This window comes from Nyctereutes procyonoides, unplaced genomic scaffold (assembly GCF_905146905.1).
Source record: "Nyctereutes procyonoides isolate TBG_1078 unplaced genomic scaffold, NYPRO_anot_genome, whole genome shotgun sequence".
Lineage (NCBI taxonomy): Eukaryota > Metazoa > Chordata > Mammalia > Carnivora > Canidae > Nyctereutes > Nyctereutes procyonoides.
In genome coordinates, this window is record NW_026575139.1 from 29529736 (window position 1) to 29544690 (window position 14955).

The following is a 14955-nucleotide window of genomic DNA, read 5'->3' on the forward strand; positions in this document are numbered from 1 at the left end:
TCCTGGGGTTGAGCCTCACATCATTGCCCTGCTGGGCTCCATGCTCAGTGAGGAGTCCACTTGACAATTCTCTCCCTCTGCCCCCCACTCGCATGGGTGCTCTTTCTCTCTCTAAAATATATAAATATTTAAAGAAAACAAGGATGTGGATCTATATTGATGTGAAAAGATGTCCATGACATATTAGTTAAGTAAAAAGAGATTGTGAGAGAAAGCATTTATGTTAATATATATACCACATTCCAGAGGTATGTGTGTGATTCTAGGTATGAGAGAGACAAAACACAGAGGTAACTAGAAAGATATCAAACATATGTTAATGATATTATTTCTAGTTATGGGATTTGTGGTGATTATCTATCTTTATATGTTTCTATATTTGCATTGGCCAGTATTCATGTAATTACTTTTCAAATTTGTAAAAATGATAATGGTATTTTCATTGAGCAAGTGAAGGTACAAAAAAACCCCAAACAACCTTTTTGTCCTTTAAACGCTTTCTGATGAAAAGAGCTGCAGAGTGGTGGAAAAAATTAATTTTGTCCAAAGTTTGGAGATTCCAAACAAGATATAAATGTGAAAATTAAGAACACATTGGTGTACACAAGTGGAGCTAACTTCCTGGCTACCAAGAGAGAGACTGGAAGTTTTAAAGCAGGAAGCTGGAAGGTGAGAGTTCACATCAGGGTTACTGCATGCAGGACTCCCTCAGGTACTGTAGGAAATGAAATCATTATAATGATGAAGAAAAGGAAGTCTTTCCCTACAAAACCCAGCAGTAATTGATGGATTTCATTACCCCCAAAAGGTAGCACTGACTAAAAAGTAAAAATAGGTCCAGACATACTTAGGGAAAAATGCATAATGTCTTGGTTCAATTAGTGAAAGTTAAGGCTTTGGGAGACATGAAACTCTCTTTTGTTTTGTTGGAAATTATAAAAGTAATGAATGATTATTAAAAATTTAGACAACAGGAAAGTATCACAGGTGAAAAGTAACAGCCTATCACCCTGTACTTCCACTCCTCAGGAATGACTCCTAACAATACGCTGTGATCCCTCCAGACCTTTACTATGCACTAACAGACAAAGAGATGGCTAAGTGGAGAAGGAGATATCAATTTTGGGTACTTGCTTTGTATCTTGCTCTGCAACTTGCTTTATTACTTAATATAGCAGAGACTTCCATCCATGATAATAAGTATAAATGTACTTCTTTTATTCTTTTTAATAGCTGTGTAATTTTTCAAGCATGGATAGTCCATAATTCTTGAAATCATTACCCTTGTTGAAGGACAGTACTTAATTTTTAAGCTATTTAATTCCATTTAGGTCGTTAGTCTTTTCTTAAATGTCATATTTGGAAAGGTTGCACATTTCTTGAGGATTAATTAAAAATAAGATGCCATCTTTGCCATTTCAAAATTTCACTAGGAAAGATTCCAAAGTCATGTACAACAATCTCTATAATAAATCATCTTTGGTTAACATATAACACAAAATATAAAGAGTAAGAAGAAGAGAGCATTACCCCCAAAAATGTGCTCTTCCCAACGTCAATTGAAAGTAACTTACGGCAAACATCAGGAGCAACCTATAGCTAATAGTACAAAGTATAATCCTTGCACTCTAATGTCAAATTTCTTAAACTATGTCAAAAATGTTAAATTTTACTACTTAAGTGTTCAACAATAAAGTAATTAAAGAAAAAAATTTAAATCTCATTAAAAACTGAAAGGCCTGATAAATACTTAATTCTTATTTCTAAAGAAGTTCATGGTAATATTCAGCTTTGGCCAAATCCTTATTTTGATGCATGGCCATTCTGCACTTAGTGAAACAGAATCTGCGCACCTCTAATTTCTATCTATTAATGGAGAGGACTGTAATTGCACAAAGAGATCTGGAAGGACACACTGATCAGATGATGGCTCTGAAGGAGGCAGTGACAATGAGGACGATGATGATGACAGTATTAGCTGAACACAGCAGTAACCACAATGTCTCTGTGTGAAATACTATTTCTAACTTTTCCACACAGTTTAACTCTTGCAATTCTCACTAATTCTGGGAGGCAGGGGGATCCCTGGGTGGCGCAGCGGTTTGGCGCCTGCCTTTGGCCCAGGGCGCGATCCTGGAGGCCCGGGATCGAATCCCACATCGGGCTCCCGGTGCATGGAGCCTGCTTCTCCCTCCGCCTGTGTCTCTGCCTCTCTCTCTCTCTCTCTCTCTCTGTGACTATCATAAGTAAATAAAAAAAATAAATAAATAAATAAAAAAAAATAAAATTCTGGGAGGCAGGAACCTAATTATTGCTGCAGATGAGGAAAGTAAGGAAGAGGGAGGCTCAGTAACCTGACAGAGGTCACACAGCTGGTAAGTGCCAGCACTGAGCCACCACACGCCCACTCCAGGGTCAACTCTTACCAGCAGAGAATAATAGCAGACACCTCTGGGGAGGTAGTGCCCAGGGAGGGAAGCCTGGTGAAAGGTGGCTGTTGCTGTGACACTCCAAATACTTTAACAGATTTAAAGTTTTTACAGTAAATATGCCAATGTATTTCTTGATAACACTGGATACAAGGGTTTTATTTACATAAGCCAAACTACTAAGCTAAAATAAAATTTCATTTCATACTGAAAAATGAGGGTGCTGGGTGGCTCAGTTGGTCAAGTGTCTATCTTTGGCTCAGGTCATGATCCCAGGGTCCTGGGATTGAGTACCACACCCGGCTCCCTGCTCAGCAATGAGCCTGTTTTTCCCTTTCCCTCTGCCTTTCCCCCTGCTTGTGCTCTGTCTCTCTGTGAAATAAATACATAAAATCTTTTTTTTTTAATGATAAGAAATTTTAATCAGGCTTTCTCTTATTAGTTTATCAAATCCTCTGAACTTTCGATGTCACTGTCATTTGAGGCAGGGGAGAGGCTACTTCACTCCATATTATTAAAAGGAGTGTGTATACACACACACACACACACACACACACACACAAACACACACAAAGGTCATTGCCACTCCCTGAAAAACAAGTTAGAATAGAATTTCCGTAAGGGAAATCTCTCTTTCTTCTAGTAACACATTAGTCTACCACTATTTTTGGCCTAAAGCAGGATTTGTAAACTCAAATGTTTATAAGGATGAGTTGGGGTTACAATGGGAGAGGCAGGGATTCTGGCAAATTGAACAGAGCATATGCATCTAAGGAGGCCAACCTCTCTCCAGCAATTGTTACCATCTGCATACCACTGACCTTGCTTAGTCAAATCATCTGATTTTTCAAAAGCCCCAAATACAGATTTTTACATTAAATCTTCTGGATTTAAACTAAAAATTCCCCAAAATATTATACAGGAGAAAAAAAATGAAAGCAAGACCAAAATGTAAAGCCCTAATTTAGCCAATGGTGCCATCAGTTTGCAACCTGTAGCTTACGGAGACACCTTAGCAATGTTTCATCTTAAGAGACCAATCCTAGGTAACTAAGGTTTTCTCAGAAGTTGAAATATTTTCTCACATATTCATATGCATCTCAGAACCTCTAGGCTTCTAAAAAATTTTAGATGCTTTATCATTGTCCTTGGTAATCGACAAATCTTGCTAAAATGTTTGGCCTGCAGCTACAGGAATCCCAGCATTCAGGCAAATCATACCTCTGCCTCACAGCTAGGTACCGGAGGTCCAGGCAGCCCTTAACCACAAGACCATAGTCCTGCAGAAGCTTGCTGGCATCTTCTGAACATCCTACTCCAACTTTCAAAATAGTGCCATCTGCCAAAATGTCCAATAACGTTTTTGGTAGTGTTTTTCCTCCACAGATCAGCTTTGGCAAGCGAACCAAGACACAGAAGCCACTTGGGGAGGCCATTTGAAGGAGTGACAGAGGACTGGCTCTGCCTTCCGAATTCACCTGCAACAGAGGAAAACAGGGTCACGGTTCATGCACCAACTACAACATGAAACTGGCAAAAAAAAAAAGTCTAAGAGGTACATCTTTAATTTCCCAAAGGAAGCGTCTGACCAAATTTTGGTTCAAACTGAAGGATGAGCCTATGGCAAACAAATGCAATGGGGCCTAAACAAAGGGCCCAAATATGGGCCTGAAATGTGAATGGCCGTAAATAGTGACACAGAGGAGAGCTAGCTGAGTCACATGAGACATGTTGGTTTTAAAAGCCTAAGTGAAAAAAGGCTAAGGAATAGAGTGCCAAATGATAAACACATACTTTTCATTATCCAGACTCTCCAACACACACACTAGGAATGTGACTCATTTACCTTATCATTACTGTCTCAAGATCCAATTTTTGAAAAAAGGTAGAAAATACAGTACTATAAGTAAGTGGTATCTGCCAATATAATATATTCTGGTAGCACAAAGTGCTTTCTCAGCATTTTATGATCACAAATGGTGTTCACTGAGGGAAAAAAAAGTATATTGAACATAAGCTAAGATCCTTGTATCTTAAGAGATGAAATTAACCTTATATATTAACTGACCTGGTTTTAATCTTTTTAAGGTAACATATACATTGGAGAAAAAATGCTGAAAGCTAAAAAATTATTCTCAGAAAAATTTACATGCAAAATTCACATTAATGAAAGGTCCCCTAAAGCTATCCACAGAACCCAGGTTAAACATCCAATAAATCCCAATCTACTCATTTTTTAGGAGAAGAAATTTAGGACCTACAGGTGAAGCTATTTGCCTACACATGGAGGGATAATGACAAAGTTAGGACTGGAACCCAAATTCCCTGATCTAGAAGGGCAGTTCTCAACCAAGATTCATTTGCACCCCCTCCTCCACCCCAGGGGCATCTGGCAATGTCTGGAGAAATTTTTGATTGTCACAAGTTGGGGGATGGGGTGCTCAAGTATCTAACAGGCAGAGGCCAGACTGCTGCTAAACATTCTACAATGTACAGGAGAGCTGCTCACAACAACGAATCATCTGCCTGAAATATTCACAGTGGGGAACCCTGCTCTGGGCAATGCGGTTCTCTCACAACCATTCTATCATTGTTCTAGCCATTGCCCCACGTGCCACTGTGGATATAAAGTTATTCAAGAGATGGAACGTGGCTTAGGGATTATAGCCTTATTGGTAGAGTACGATACACACAAGCTCACATCCTCAGAAATGACATGGTAAATACCAAAGGATTGGCTGAAACAGAGTTACAAGTAATCAGAGGTAAATTACAAGTAATTTAATCGTTGAGGTGACCAAAACCACAGAGGAAATAGTCAAGATCACAGAGCTGCTGTTAGAAACAAAACTGATAAAAAAAAAAAAATTAAAAAAAAAAGAAAGAAACAAAACTGAGAGGGCTCTCATCTTTGACTTCTATTTCACTAAGTAAAACCACAGTTTGACTCATGAGAGGCTTAGGATTTCCCTTCTCAGGTAATGTTTTATCAATGAGGGCTATTTCCAGATTCTCAAATAAAAGCATGCCAGTTTCATTTCTAATATGTCTTGTTTCTTAGCACTTAACCAAGGTCAAAAAAGACCTACAAGAGGGGCAGCCCTGGTGGCGCAGCGGTTTGGCGCCGCCTGCAGCCCGGGGTGTGATCCTGGAGACGCGGAATTGAGTCCCAGGTCGGGCTCCCTGCATGGAGCCTGCTTCTCCCTCTGCCTGTGTTTCTGCCTCTCTCTCTCTATGAATAAATAAATAAAATCTTAAAAAAAAAAAGAGAGAGATTCTCAGTTTAAAAAAAAAAAAAAGACCTACAAGAAACTTGACTTACTGGTTCCTGTTCTTTTTTTTTTTTAAAGATGTATTTAAAAAAATAAATAAAGATGTACTTATTTATTTGAGGGAGGGGCAGGAGACAAGGGGCAGAGGGAAAGGGAGAAAGAGAAACAGATTCCTTCCCTGCATGGAGCCCAACAGGGGGCTGGATTTCACCACCCTGAGATCATGACCTGAGCCACAATCAAGAGTTGAACACTTAATCAACTGAGCTACCCAGGTGTCCCATGATTTTTTAAAAAATTAGTCAACTCATAAAAATGTTTGGAAAACACATGACATATATAAATATGTATCTATACATTATAAACATGTGGTATTATACTAACATGTTAGAGACATTATTTTTTTTAAGATTTTATTTATTTAACCATGAAAGACACACAGAGAGAGAGAGAGAGAGAGAGAGAGAGAGAGAGAGAGAGAGGCACAGGCACAGGCAGAGGGAGAAGCAGGCTCTATGCAGGGAGCCCGACGTGGGATTCGATCCTGGGTCTCCAGGATCACGCCCTGGGCCGAAGGTGGCGCTAAACCACTGAGCCACCGGGGCTGCCCTGCTAGAGACATTATTAAATATACACAAAACTAAAAACTTTTAATGAATGTGCCAGCAAGAATTATAGACAAAGCCCTGCGTCAGGCTCCCTGCTCCCTCCTCTCCCTCTGCCTGCCGCTCCCCTTGCTTGTACTCTCTCTCTGTCAAGTAAATAAATAAAAATCTTAAAAAAAAAAGAATTATATACAAAATTTCCAACACTTTTTCTATATTCAGTAATTCACTTAGAGAGCACTGGTTTAGGGAGTCTCCTTTCTGAGGGCCACTGGATAATCCATTTTGGCTTCATGATTTTTAGAAGTCTAGAGCTGATAAAACTTTCTGGAAAAGCCCACAATTCTTTAAATGACCCCATGATGGTAGCAGAGAGTAAAGAATGATTTGGGACAATCTTCTGGGCTTAAACAGATTAACTAATGAGCGTCCTTAGTCTGTAGAGTTTATGTATCAGTTAAATTTAGACTATGGCTTTGAGACACGAATGAGCTTGTCCTTTTCAAGTGACAGAATAAAGGCTTAATGAGGCTGGCAAGTAATAATAAGAGGATGAAAAAAAATAAGATGGGAAGAGAACAGGAGACAAATCAGAGATGCTGAGAAGCCAGTGCATGTAAATCCTTAAGTACAGATAAGTAATTAAGCCATCTCCGTTTTATTCAAAGCAATGAAAGGGTTTTAAGCAGAAGACTGAAATGATCTGACTTTCACTTTTAAAAGTTCACTTTGGTTACTATTGAGGGAGGGACTGTAGGTGCACAGGAATCCAAGCAGGGAGGCTAGTCAGGAGGATACTACAAAGGTCCAGATGAGAGTCACTTGAGGCTTGGGTAGGGGAAGCAGAGATGTAGAGAAGTAGATGGATACAGCATTAGGTAGTATTACTAGAAAAGGGTTAATAATAAGGAAAAGGGAGTAGACCTCCAGTAGGCCTGAGGCCTGGGCCTGCAGAACAATGGTCTTCCAGAAAATGACCTTCACTTTATTCAGTCTTTGTTGCACCAATTATTTGCCCCTGTTAAGCAAGGACATCTGTAGCCAGAGACTCTAGAAAAAAATCAGGCAGGAGGCAAGGGCTAGAAAGAAATTTAACATCTCCATCTCCACGTTCCCAAGAGAAAGGCATATTTTAGCTTCTAAAACATGGCAGAAACCTTATTTTGTACAAGTGATTTATGCATAATTGTACATTAACATGAGTAATTCAGGGGGCTTTGGAAACCCATACCTCTGTCTCTATCTGGTAGCATGCTGTGTTATTTCCTGTTTCTGTAATCACTTCCCTGAATTTCTATATATTTTGCCATTGAAGAAACTCTGCATACCATAACTGCTTGTTTGTATCTGACTTTCAATCTCATCATTTCTTTTGGTCAGCCCTTAGGGGAGAGGATGTCTCCCTGATTTTCATATTAAAGGTAGAGAAGACTAAGGATAATACAGATTTAAAGAGAAAAACTCAAGAGTTCTGTTAGGAACATGTTAGGTTTGAGATGACTATTAGACATTGAAGGGAAGAGGTCAAGTAGGTGGATATAAAAGCCTGGAGTTCTGATTTTGAGAGTCATCAGCATATGAAAGCTATAAAATAGATGAGATCAATTAAGAGAAGAATGTAGATTAGAGGACATAAATTGGCGTTCCATGGACGCATCTGCTGATCCACAGACATATTTAATATTATTATTATTATTTTGGTCTCCACATATTTAAAAACTTGCACCAAAATTTAAAAATTAGTAAAGCTCACATTTTTAAAATAAATCTATATTCAAAGTTTCTCTTTAAAGAATTGGACAATCCAGGAACACTTGGCTTAATCTGTATAGCAGCTTCCTCATTTACATAAGGCATGAATTCTTTAATTTACCATAATGTCTTCTCAACACTGAAGCCAACTATCATTTTCCATTTACCAGTGTTTATATACTGCTTTTTTTTAAGATTTTATTTATTTACTTATAGAGCATGCACACTTGAGAGAGAGCACACACTTGGGAGAAAGTGCACCCATGGGGGCTTGATCCCAGGACCCTCCTCTCCACCCTGCCTGCCAGAGATCATGACTTGAGCCAAAGTCAGATGCTTAAATGACTGAGTCATCCAGGCACCCCCATCACTATTCTTCTAATAGAAAGAAATATTTCTCAGGATCCATATCTCTATTAAAACTAGGAAAATAAAAGATCATAGAGACCTTGTGTTTAAGGAAAAAGCCTATTTCTTTATGAAATTTAAGAATATCTCTTCTGTTCAAAAATGCAAACCATTACTCCATATCACTCATTTACATTTCCTGTCTGGAACTTTCAGACACATGAGTTTGCAGTCCCTGGGGCAGATACAGAAGAGACCATGCTTGAGTCACTTCAGTATTTAGATGTACGGTAAAAGGGAAATCAGAAGAGGAAAAAGAGGAAAGAACAGTAAGCTAGGAGACAAGAGAGTATGAAGTCATGAACACCAAGAAGAATATCTTATGTAGGAACCATGCAGATGCTTTTGAGAGCTAGAATAACACGAGTCCAAACAAGTGTCTTCTGGATTAGAAAACAAGAAAGCTACAACTTGATCAGTTTCAGTGACATGGTATAGTAGGAAGTCAGATTAAAGTAGTTTGAAGAATAAGTGGAGTACAGAAATTTATACCCAAGTGAGCAGAAAAAAAAGAGAGAGAGAGAGAGCAGAAATCAATGAATAGAACACAAACATAATAAGGAAGATCAACAAAGTGTGAAGTTTGTTCTTTGAAAAGACTAATAAAATTGATAGGTGCATAGAAGGAGTGATCAAGAAAAAAAAGAGAAGCACAAATAAGTGATGTCAAGAATGAAAAGGGAGCCATCCCTATATACCCTTCAGAATGGGGGAAAACCTGTCTGAAGATATTATAAACAAGTTTATGCCCAGAATTTATTTTTTTTAAAGATTTTATGTATTTATTCATGAGAATACACAGAGAGGGGAGAGAGAGGCAGAGACACAGGCAGAGGGAGAAGCAGGCTCCATGCAGGGAGCCTGACATGGGACTCGATCCCAAGTCTCCAGGTCTCCCTGGTCTCCCTGAGCTGAAGTGGCGCTAAACCGCTGAGCCACCCGGGCTGCCCTATGCCCATAATTTAAAAATTTGAAAGCAGCTTTAGATAAAAAATATAATTTATCAAAATAGACATGAAGATGGGGCACCTGGCTGGCTCAGCTGGAAGAGCATGCCACTCTTGATCTCGGGGTCAGGAATTTTTTTAAGATTTTATTTCTTAATTTATGAGAGACACAGAAAGAGAAAGAGAGAGAGAGAGAGGCAGAGACACAGGCAGAGACAGAGGCAGAGATCCCGCAGTCCCAGGATCAAGTCCTGTATTGGGCTCCCCTTAGAGAGCCTCTTATGTCTCTGCCTCTCTCTCTGCGTCTCTCATGAATAAATAAAATTTAAAAAAAAAAAAAACAAGAAAAAAAAACCCACATAGTCATCTCAAGAAATACAGAAAAAGGGCACTAGGGTGGCTCAGTTGGTTAAGTGTCAGACTCTTGATTTCAGCTCAGGTCATGATTTCATGGTAGTAAGAGTGAGCCTCGCATCAGGCTCTGCACAGAGCCAGGTGCCTGTTTGAGGATGCTTTCTCTCTCTCTCCCTCTGCCCCTCTCCCACCTCAAAAAAAATGTTTTAAAAATAATTTTAAAAAGAAACGCAGAGAAAAAAGAAAGAAAGAAAACACAGAAAAAGCCTTGGTAAAAATCAACAACTATTCATAAACAAACAAACAAAAAACCCTCTTAACAAATCAAGAATAGAATTTAATGTACTTAATCTGGTAAAGGGATCTGCAAACAAACTTATGGCAGATATCGTACTCAATATGAAAATGTTGAAAGCTATCATTCTGAGATAGGGAATGAGTCAAGGATGCCTACTATTATCACTCCTACTAAGCACTACACTGTGATCCTAGTCACTACGGTAAGATAGGAAAAGAAACAAAAAGTGTAAGGACTGTAAATAAATAAAATTGTCATTTCTCAAATGATGTAATAGTGTACATGTACAGAGAAACCCAAAAAACCTACAAGTATTTGAATTAATGAGGTTAGTAAAGTTCCTTAATATAAGAGAAACATAAAAATCAACTGCATTTCTTTATACCAGAAACACAAAAATTTTTTAAGATTTCATGTACAACAATTTTTTAAATCATAGAAAACTATAAATAGATTTTTAGGAGAAATTAAAGATCTATATAAATATTCTTAGACTAGAAAACTCAATATTATAAGAAGTTAATTCCCCACAAATGGATGTATTGATGCAATACAATTTCAATCAAAATATCAAAAGTTGGGGATGCCTGAGTGTCTCAGCTGTTGGGCGCCTGCCTTCAGCCCGCAGTGTGATCCTGGTGTCCCAGGATCGAGTCCCACATCAAGCTCCCAGCATGGAGCCTGCTTCTCTCTCTGCCTGTGTCTCTGCTTCTCTGTGTGTGTGTGTCTCATGAATAAATAAACATAATCTTAAAAAAAATATCAAAAATTTTTTTGTAGAACCTGAAAAGCAAAAATAAATAAGAAAATGTCAAGGACCAAGACTAAGATATTCTGGAAAAAGAATAAGATGGCAAGTCTTGCTGTCCCAGATATCGGGAGTCAAGATAAAACAACACTAAGATATTTTGTGATGATAGGTGCAACAATAGAAAAATAGATCACTAGAGAGCCCAGAAACAGATCTACTCCTATACAGACACTTGTTTTTGTGGTGAAGTGGCATGGCTGAGCAGTGAGGAAATGTTTATCTTTTCAAGGTAAACCTAGTTGTACTAGGTTGTCCTAGTTGTACTAACATTTAACTCACAAAGGATTCATACCTAGAATATATAAAGAACTCCTATAAATCGGTAAGAAAAAGACAATTCAAAGAAAAAGGGACAGGACACTTGAACAGATACTCCATAAAAGAAGATATCTAAATGATCCATAAAATGTAAAAAAGATGCTCAATCAAAAAATAAAATAAATAAATAAAAACTTTTTAGCACAGTGAAGAAAACAATCCACAAAACTAAAAGACAACCTACTGAATGGCAGAAGATATTTGATAAAGGGTTAGTATCCTAAATATATAAAGAATCCTTAACTCTTAACTGTAGAGAACCAGATGGTTACGAGGGGAGAGGTGGGTTGAATTAGTTAAATAGGTGATAAGGATTAACAAGCACATTTGTGATGAGCACCGGGCGTTAAATGGAAGTGTTAAATCACTGTATTACACTCCTGAAACTAATATTATACTGTATGTTAACTGGAATCTAAATAAAAACTTCCCCCAAAAAAATTTTTTAATGTAAAATGGTAGGGATGCCTGGGTGGCTCAGCAGTTGAGCATCTGCCTTCTACTCAGGGCATGATCCCGGACTCCCAGGATCAGGACATTGGGCTCCTTGTGTGGAGCTCTGCTTCTCCCTCTGCCTGTGTCTCTGCCTCTTTCTCTGTCATAAATAAATAAACAAAATCTTTTTAAAAATGCAAGATGGTATAACTAAATATATTGGCTTAAAAATTTTTTTTGAAAAGATGCTTAATCTCATTAGTAATCAGGATATGAAAATTGAACCACAATGAGGGACATCTAGGTGGCTTAGCATTTGCCTAAGCATCTGCCTCCGGCTCAGGGTGTGATCCTGGGGTCCTGGGATCGAGTCCTGTATCAGGCTCCCCACAGGGATCTGGCTTCTCCCCGTCTATGTCTCTGCCTCTCTCTCTCTCTCTCTCTGTGTCTTTCATGAATAAATAAATAAAATCTTTAAAAAAATAAAATCACAATGAAATATTACTACATACTCATGGGAATGGTTGATATTTAAAAACTGACATTACAAAAAATACATAAAAATTAAAAATAAATAAAAATCTGACAGTATCAAATATTGACAAGATATATGACAAAGACAATTTTCATATAGTCTTGGTGAGAGGTTAAATCAGTAGAACCACTTCTGAAAACAACTGGAACAATGGTTATACTCATACAATACTAATTGGAGGGTACACTAGTGAAAACCACCTTGGCAAACAGCTTGGCATTATCCATATACACACAATTCTATGATCCAGGACTCCACTCATAGATGCATATGCCAAATAATAATGAGTGCATATGTTCACTGCAACATTCTTTGTAAGTGCCCCAAACCACAAACAACCCAAATATCCATCAATATTAGAATAGATGAATAAATCATAATATTTTTATACAATGGATTACTATATGCAAAAAATCACAGTCACACACACCATAGGCAAATCTCACAAACATAATGTTGAGCAAAAGAAGACAGAGACAAAATAACTTGACCGTTTCACATATATTAAATTTTAAAAGCCAGCAAATCCAAATTACAGTACTTAGGGATGCATGCTTAAGTAATAAAAGTATAAATAAAAACAAAATGTAAATACTATGAAATCAGTTTAATGATAACCCTTTGGGGGACTATGATTATAAGGGTTTATAAGGGGAGCTCCTGGGGTACTACTAGCAATCTTCCATTTCCTGACCTAGTTTCTAGTTACACAGCTGTTCTCTTCAGATAAATCATTTAGCTATTTTTGTTTCATGCACTTTTCTTGATGTGTCTTATTTCACCAAAAAAAGGTTAAAAAAAAAAGACTTAAGGGGCAAGTTAAACAGATTAGATAAAGCTAAATAAAGAAAAAGGGGACTGTAAAAGAGACCTAAAGAAACTGTGGAGAATGAATGCAGGGAGACACCAATATGTTAAATATAAAAGAGAGGGGTGCCTAGGTGGGGCAGTTGGTTAGGTGTCCAAATCTTGATTTTGGCTCAGGTCATGATCTCAGGGCTGTGAGATGGAGTCCCGCATCAGCTCCCTGCTCAGTGGGGAGTCTATTTCTCCCTCTCCCTCTGCCCCTCCCATTTCTAAAAGAAAAAAAAGAAAAGAAATGGAAGAATGGAGAGAAAAAGGAATGGATGATTTTTTTCCTAAAGCTTCTCTGTGGCTGCAATCAGGGAAAAGGAATCATGCCTGAAGAAGATGTGGCCTCCAGCAAGAGTTCAATATTTACCCAAAGCCAAAATGAAGTAGGTTTTGGGATTATTTGTCACTTTAACTTATCCATGCCTCTGCTACAGTAATTAAACAATGCTATCACTACCTAGTCACTTCAGACTACCCTGTTGCTGCACTTATACTTTATTTAGTTAGAAAATGGCAAAAGTGAACTCTCTTCATCTACTAAAGCTCACTGTTTTGCAATGGTTCCTTCTATTATTGTTGGTATAAATCTTTCTAAAATGATTTAATTTCTAATACAGAATATAGCAGAAGTGTCTAATCCTTTCCTGATTGCCCATGGTCATTGGTAGAAACAACTACTATTACTGCGGATACAATGTACCCTCCAGTAGCCAACGTATGAGGTCTTGTGTGACTACTAAACCTTGCCCATGCTGTCACATGTTCTTTGGTCATCACCACACTGGCACAGGCTAGGCCTCCTACCATACTGTGATCTGATTTTCCAGCAGTATTCTGCTTAGAGTCTCTTCTGATTCCACGTCTTGGCTCTAGGCCAAATCCTAGGTATCCAGAAGACATACAGCAGAGAATCCTGGCAAGGCATTCTACTGAATCAGTAAGAAATGATAACTATAATTTATTTCTTTTATACTATCTTCTGTTTCAAGGAGATTAAATTCACTCTGTGAATCAGAATGACAGAGGAAGAATAGATGCACCATAGGCTCCTCCTCACTACTATGTAACAACTCTCTCAAAGGAGAAGTTATTAGAAAAATTAACCAGATGTGGGGTGCCTAGGAGGCTCAGTCAGCTAAGTGCTGGACCCTTGATTTTGGCTTAGATCATGATCTCAGGTTCGCGAGACTAAATCCCATGTTGAGCTTCATGTACTTGTCACAGAGTCTGCTTGGAATCTCCTATTCCCTCTCCCTCTGCCCCTCCCCCTGTTCAGAGCTAGCTAGCTAGCTAAATAAATAAATAAATAAATAAATAAATAAATAAATAAATAAATAAATAAATAACTTAAGATGCCTGAGTGGCTCAGCAGTTGAGTGTTTGCCTTCAGCTCAGGGCGTGATCCTGGAGTCCCAGGGATCAAGGCCCCAAATAACATCTTTAAAAATAAATAAACAAATAAATAAACATCTTAAGAAAGAACAAAGGAGGGCAGCCCAGGTGGCTCAGTGGTTTAGCGCCTGCCTTCAGCCCAGAGTGTGATCCTGGAGACCTGGGATCGAGTCCCATGTAGGGCTTCCGGCATGGAGCCTGCTTCTCCCTCTGCCTGTGTCTCTGCCTCTCTCTGTCTCTCTCTGTGTGTCTCATGAATAAATAAAATCTTAAAAAAAAAAAGAACAAAGGATAGATTAACCACATGGTTAAGAAAGACCTGGGCTCAAGTGGTTACCTTTTTTAGGTAAAGTGTAAAGCAAAGATAATAATAGTTCTTCCTAAAAAATAAAAAAAAATTTAAAAATAATAGTTCTTCCTACATTGGATTACTGTAGAAATTAAACAAGATGATACAAGTAAACAGTATTTCAAATTTTAACTGTTATCTCTTAAAATGTTACTTTGTGTAATAATTCCCATTTAAGGAGACTTCCTTAACTAC

General features: G+C 38.1%; 1 protein-coding gene across 4 annotated transcripts in view; it reads right to left on the reverse strand.

Annotated features, from left to right (window-relative positions):
* The window catches only part of EXD2 (exonuclease 3'-5' domain containing 2), a 57388-nt gene that overhangs the window by 26704 nt on the left and 15729 nt on the right, over positions 1–14955 (reverse strand). For all 4 annotated transcript variants that reach the window (XM_055304019.1, XM_055304017.1, XM_055304016.1 and 1 more), the window contains one exon: positions 3651–3907. In XM_055304019.1, coding sequence (XP_055159994.1) covers positions 3651–3907 — 257 coding nt within the window. The remainder of the gene's footprint in view (positions 1–3650; positions 3908–14955) is intronic.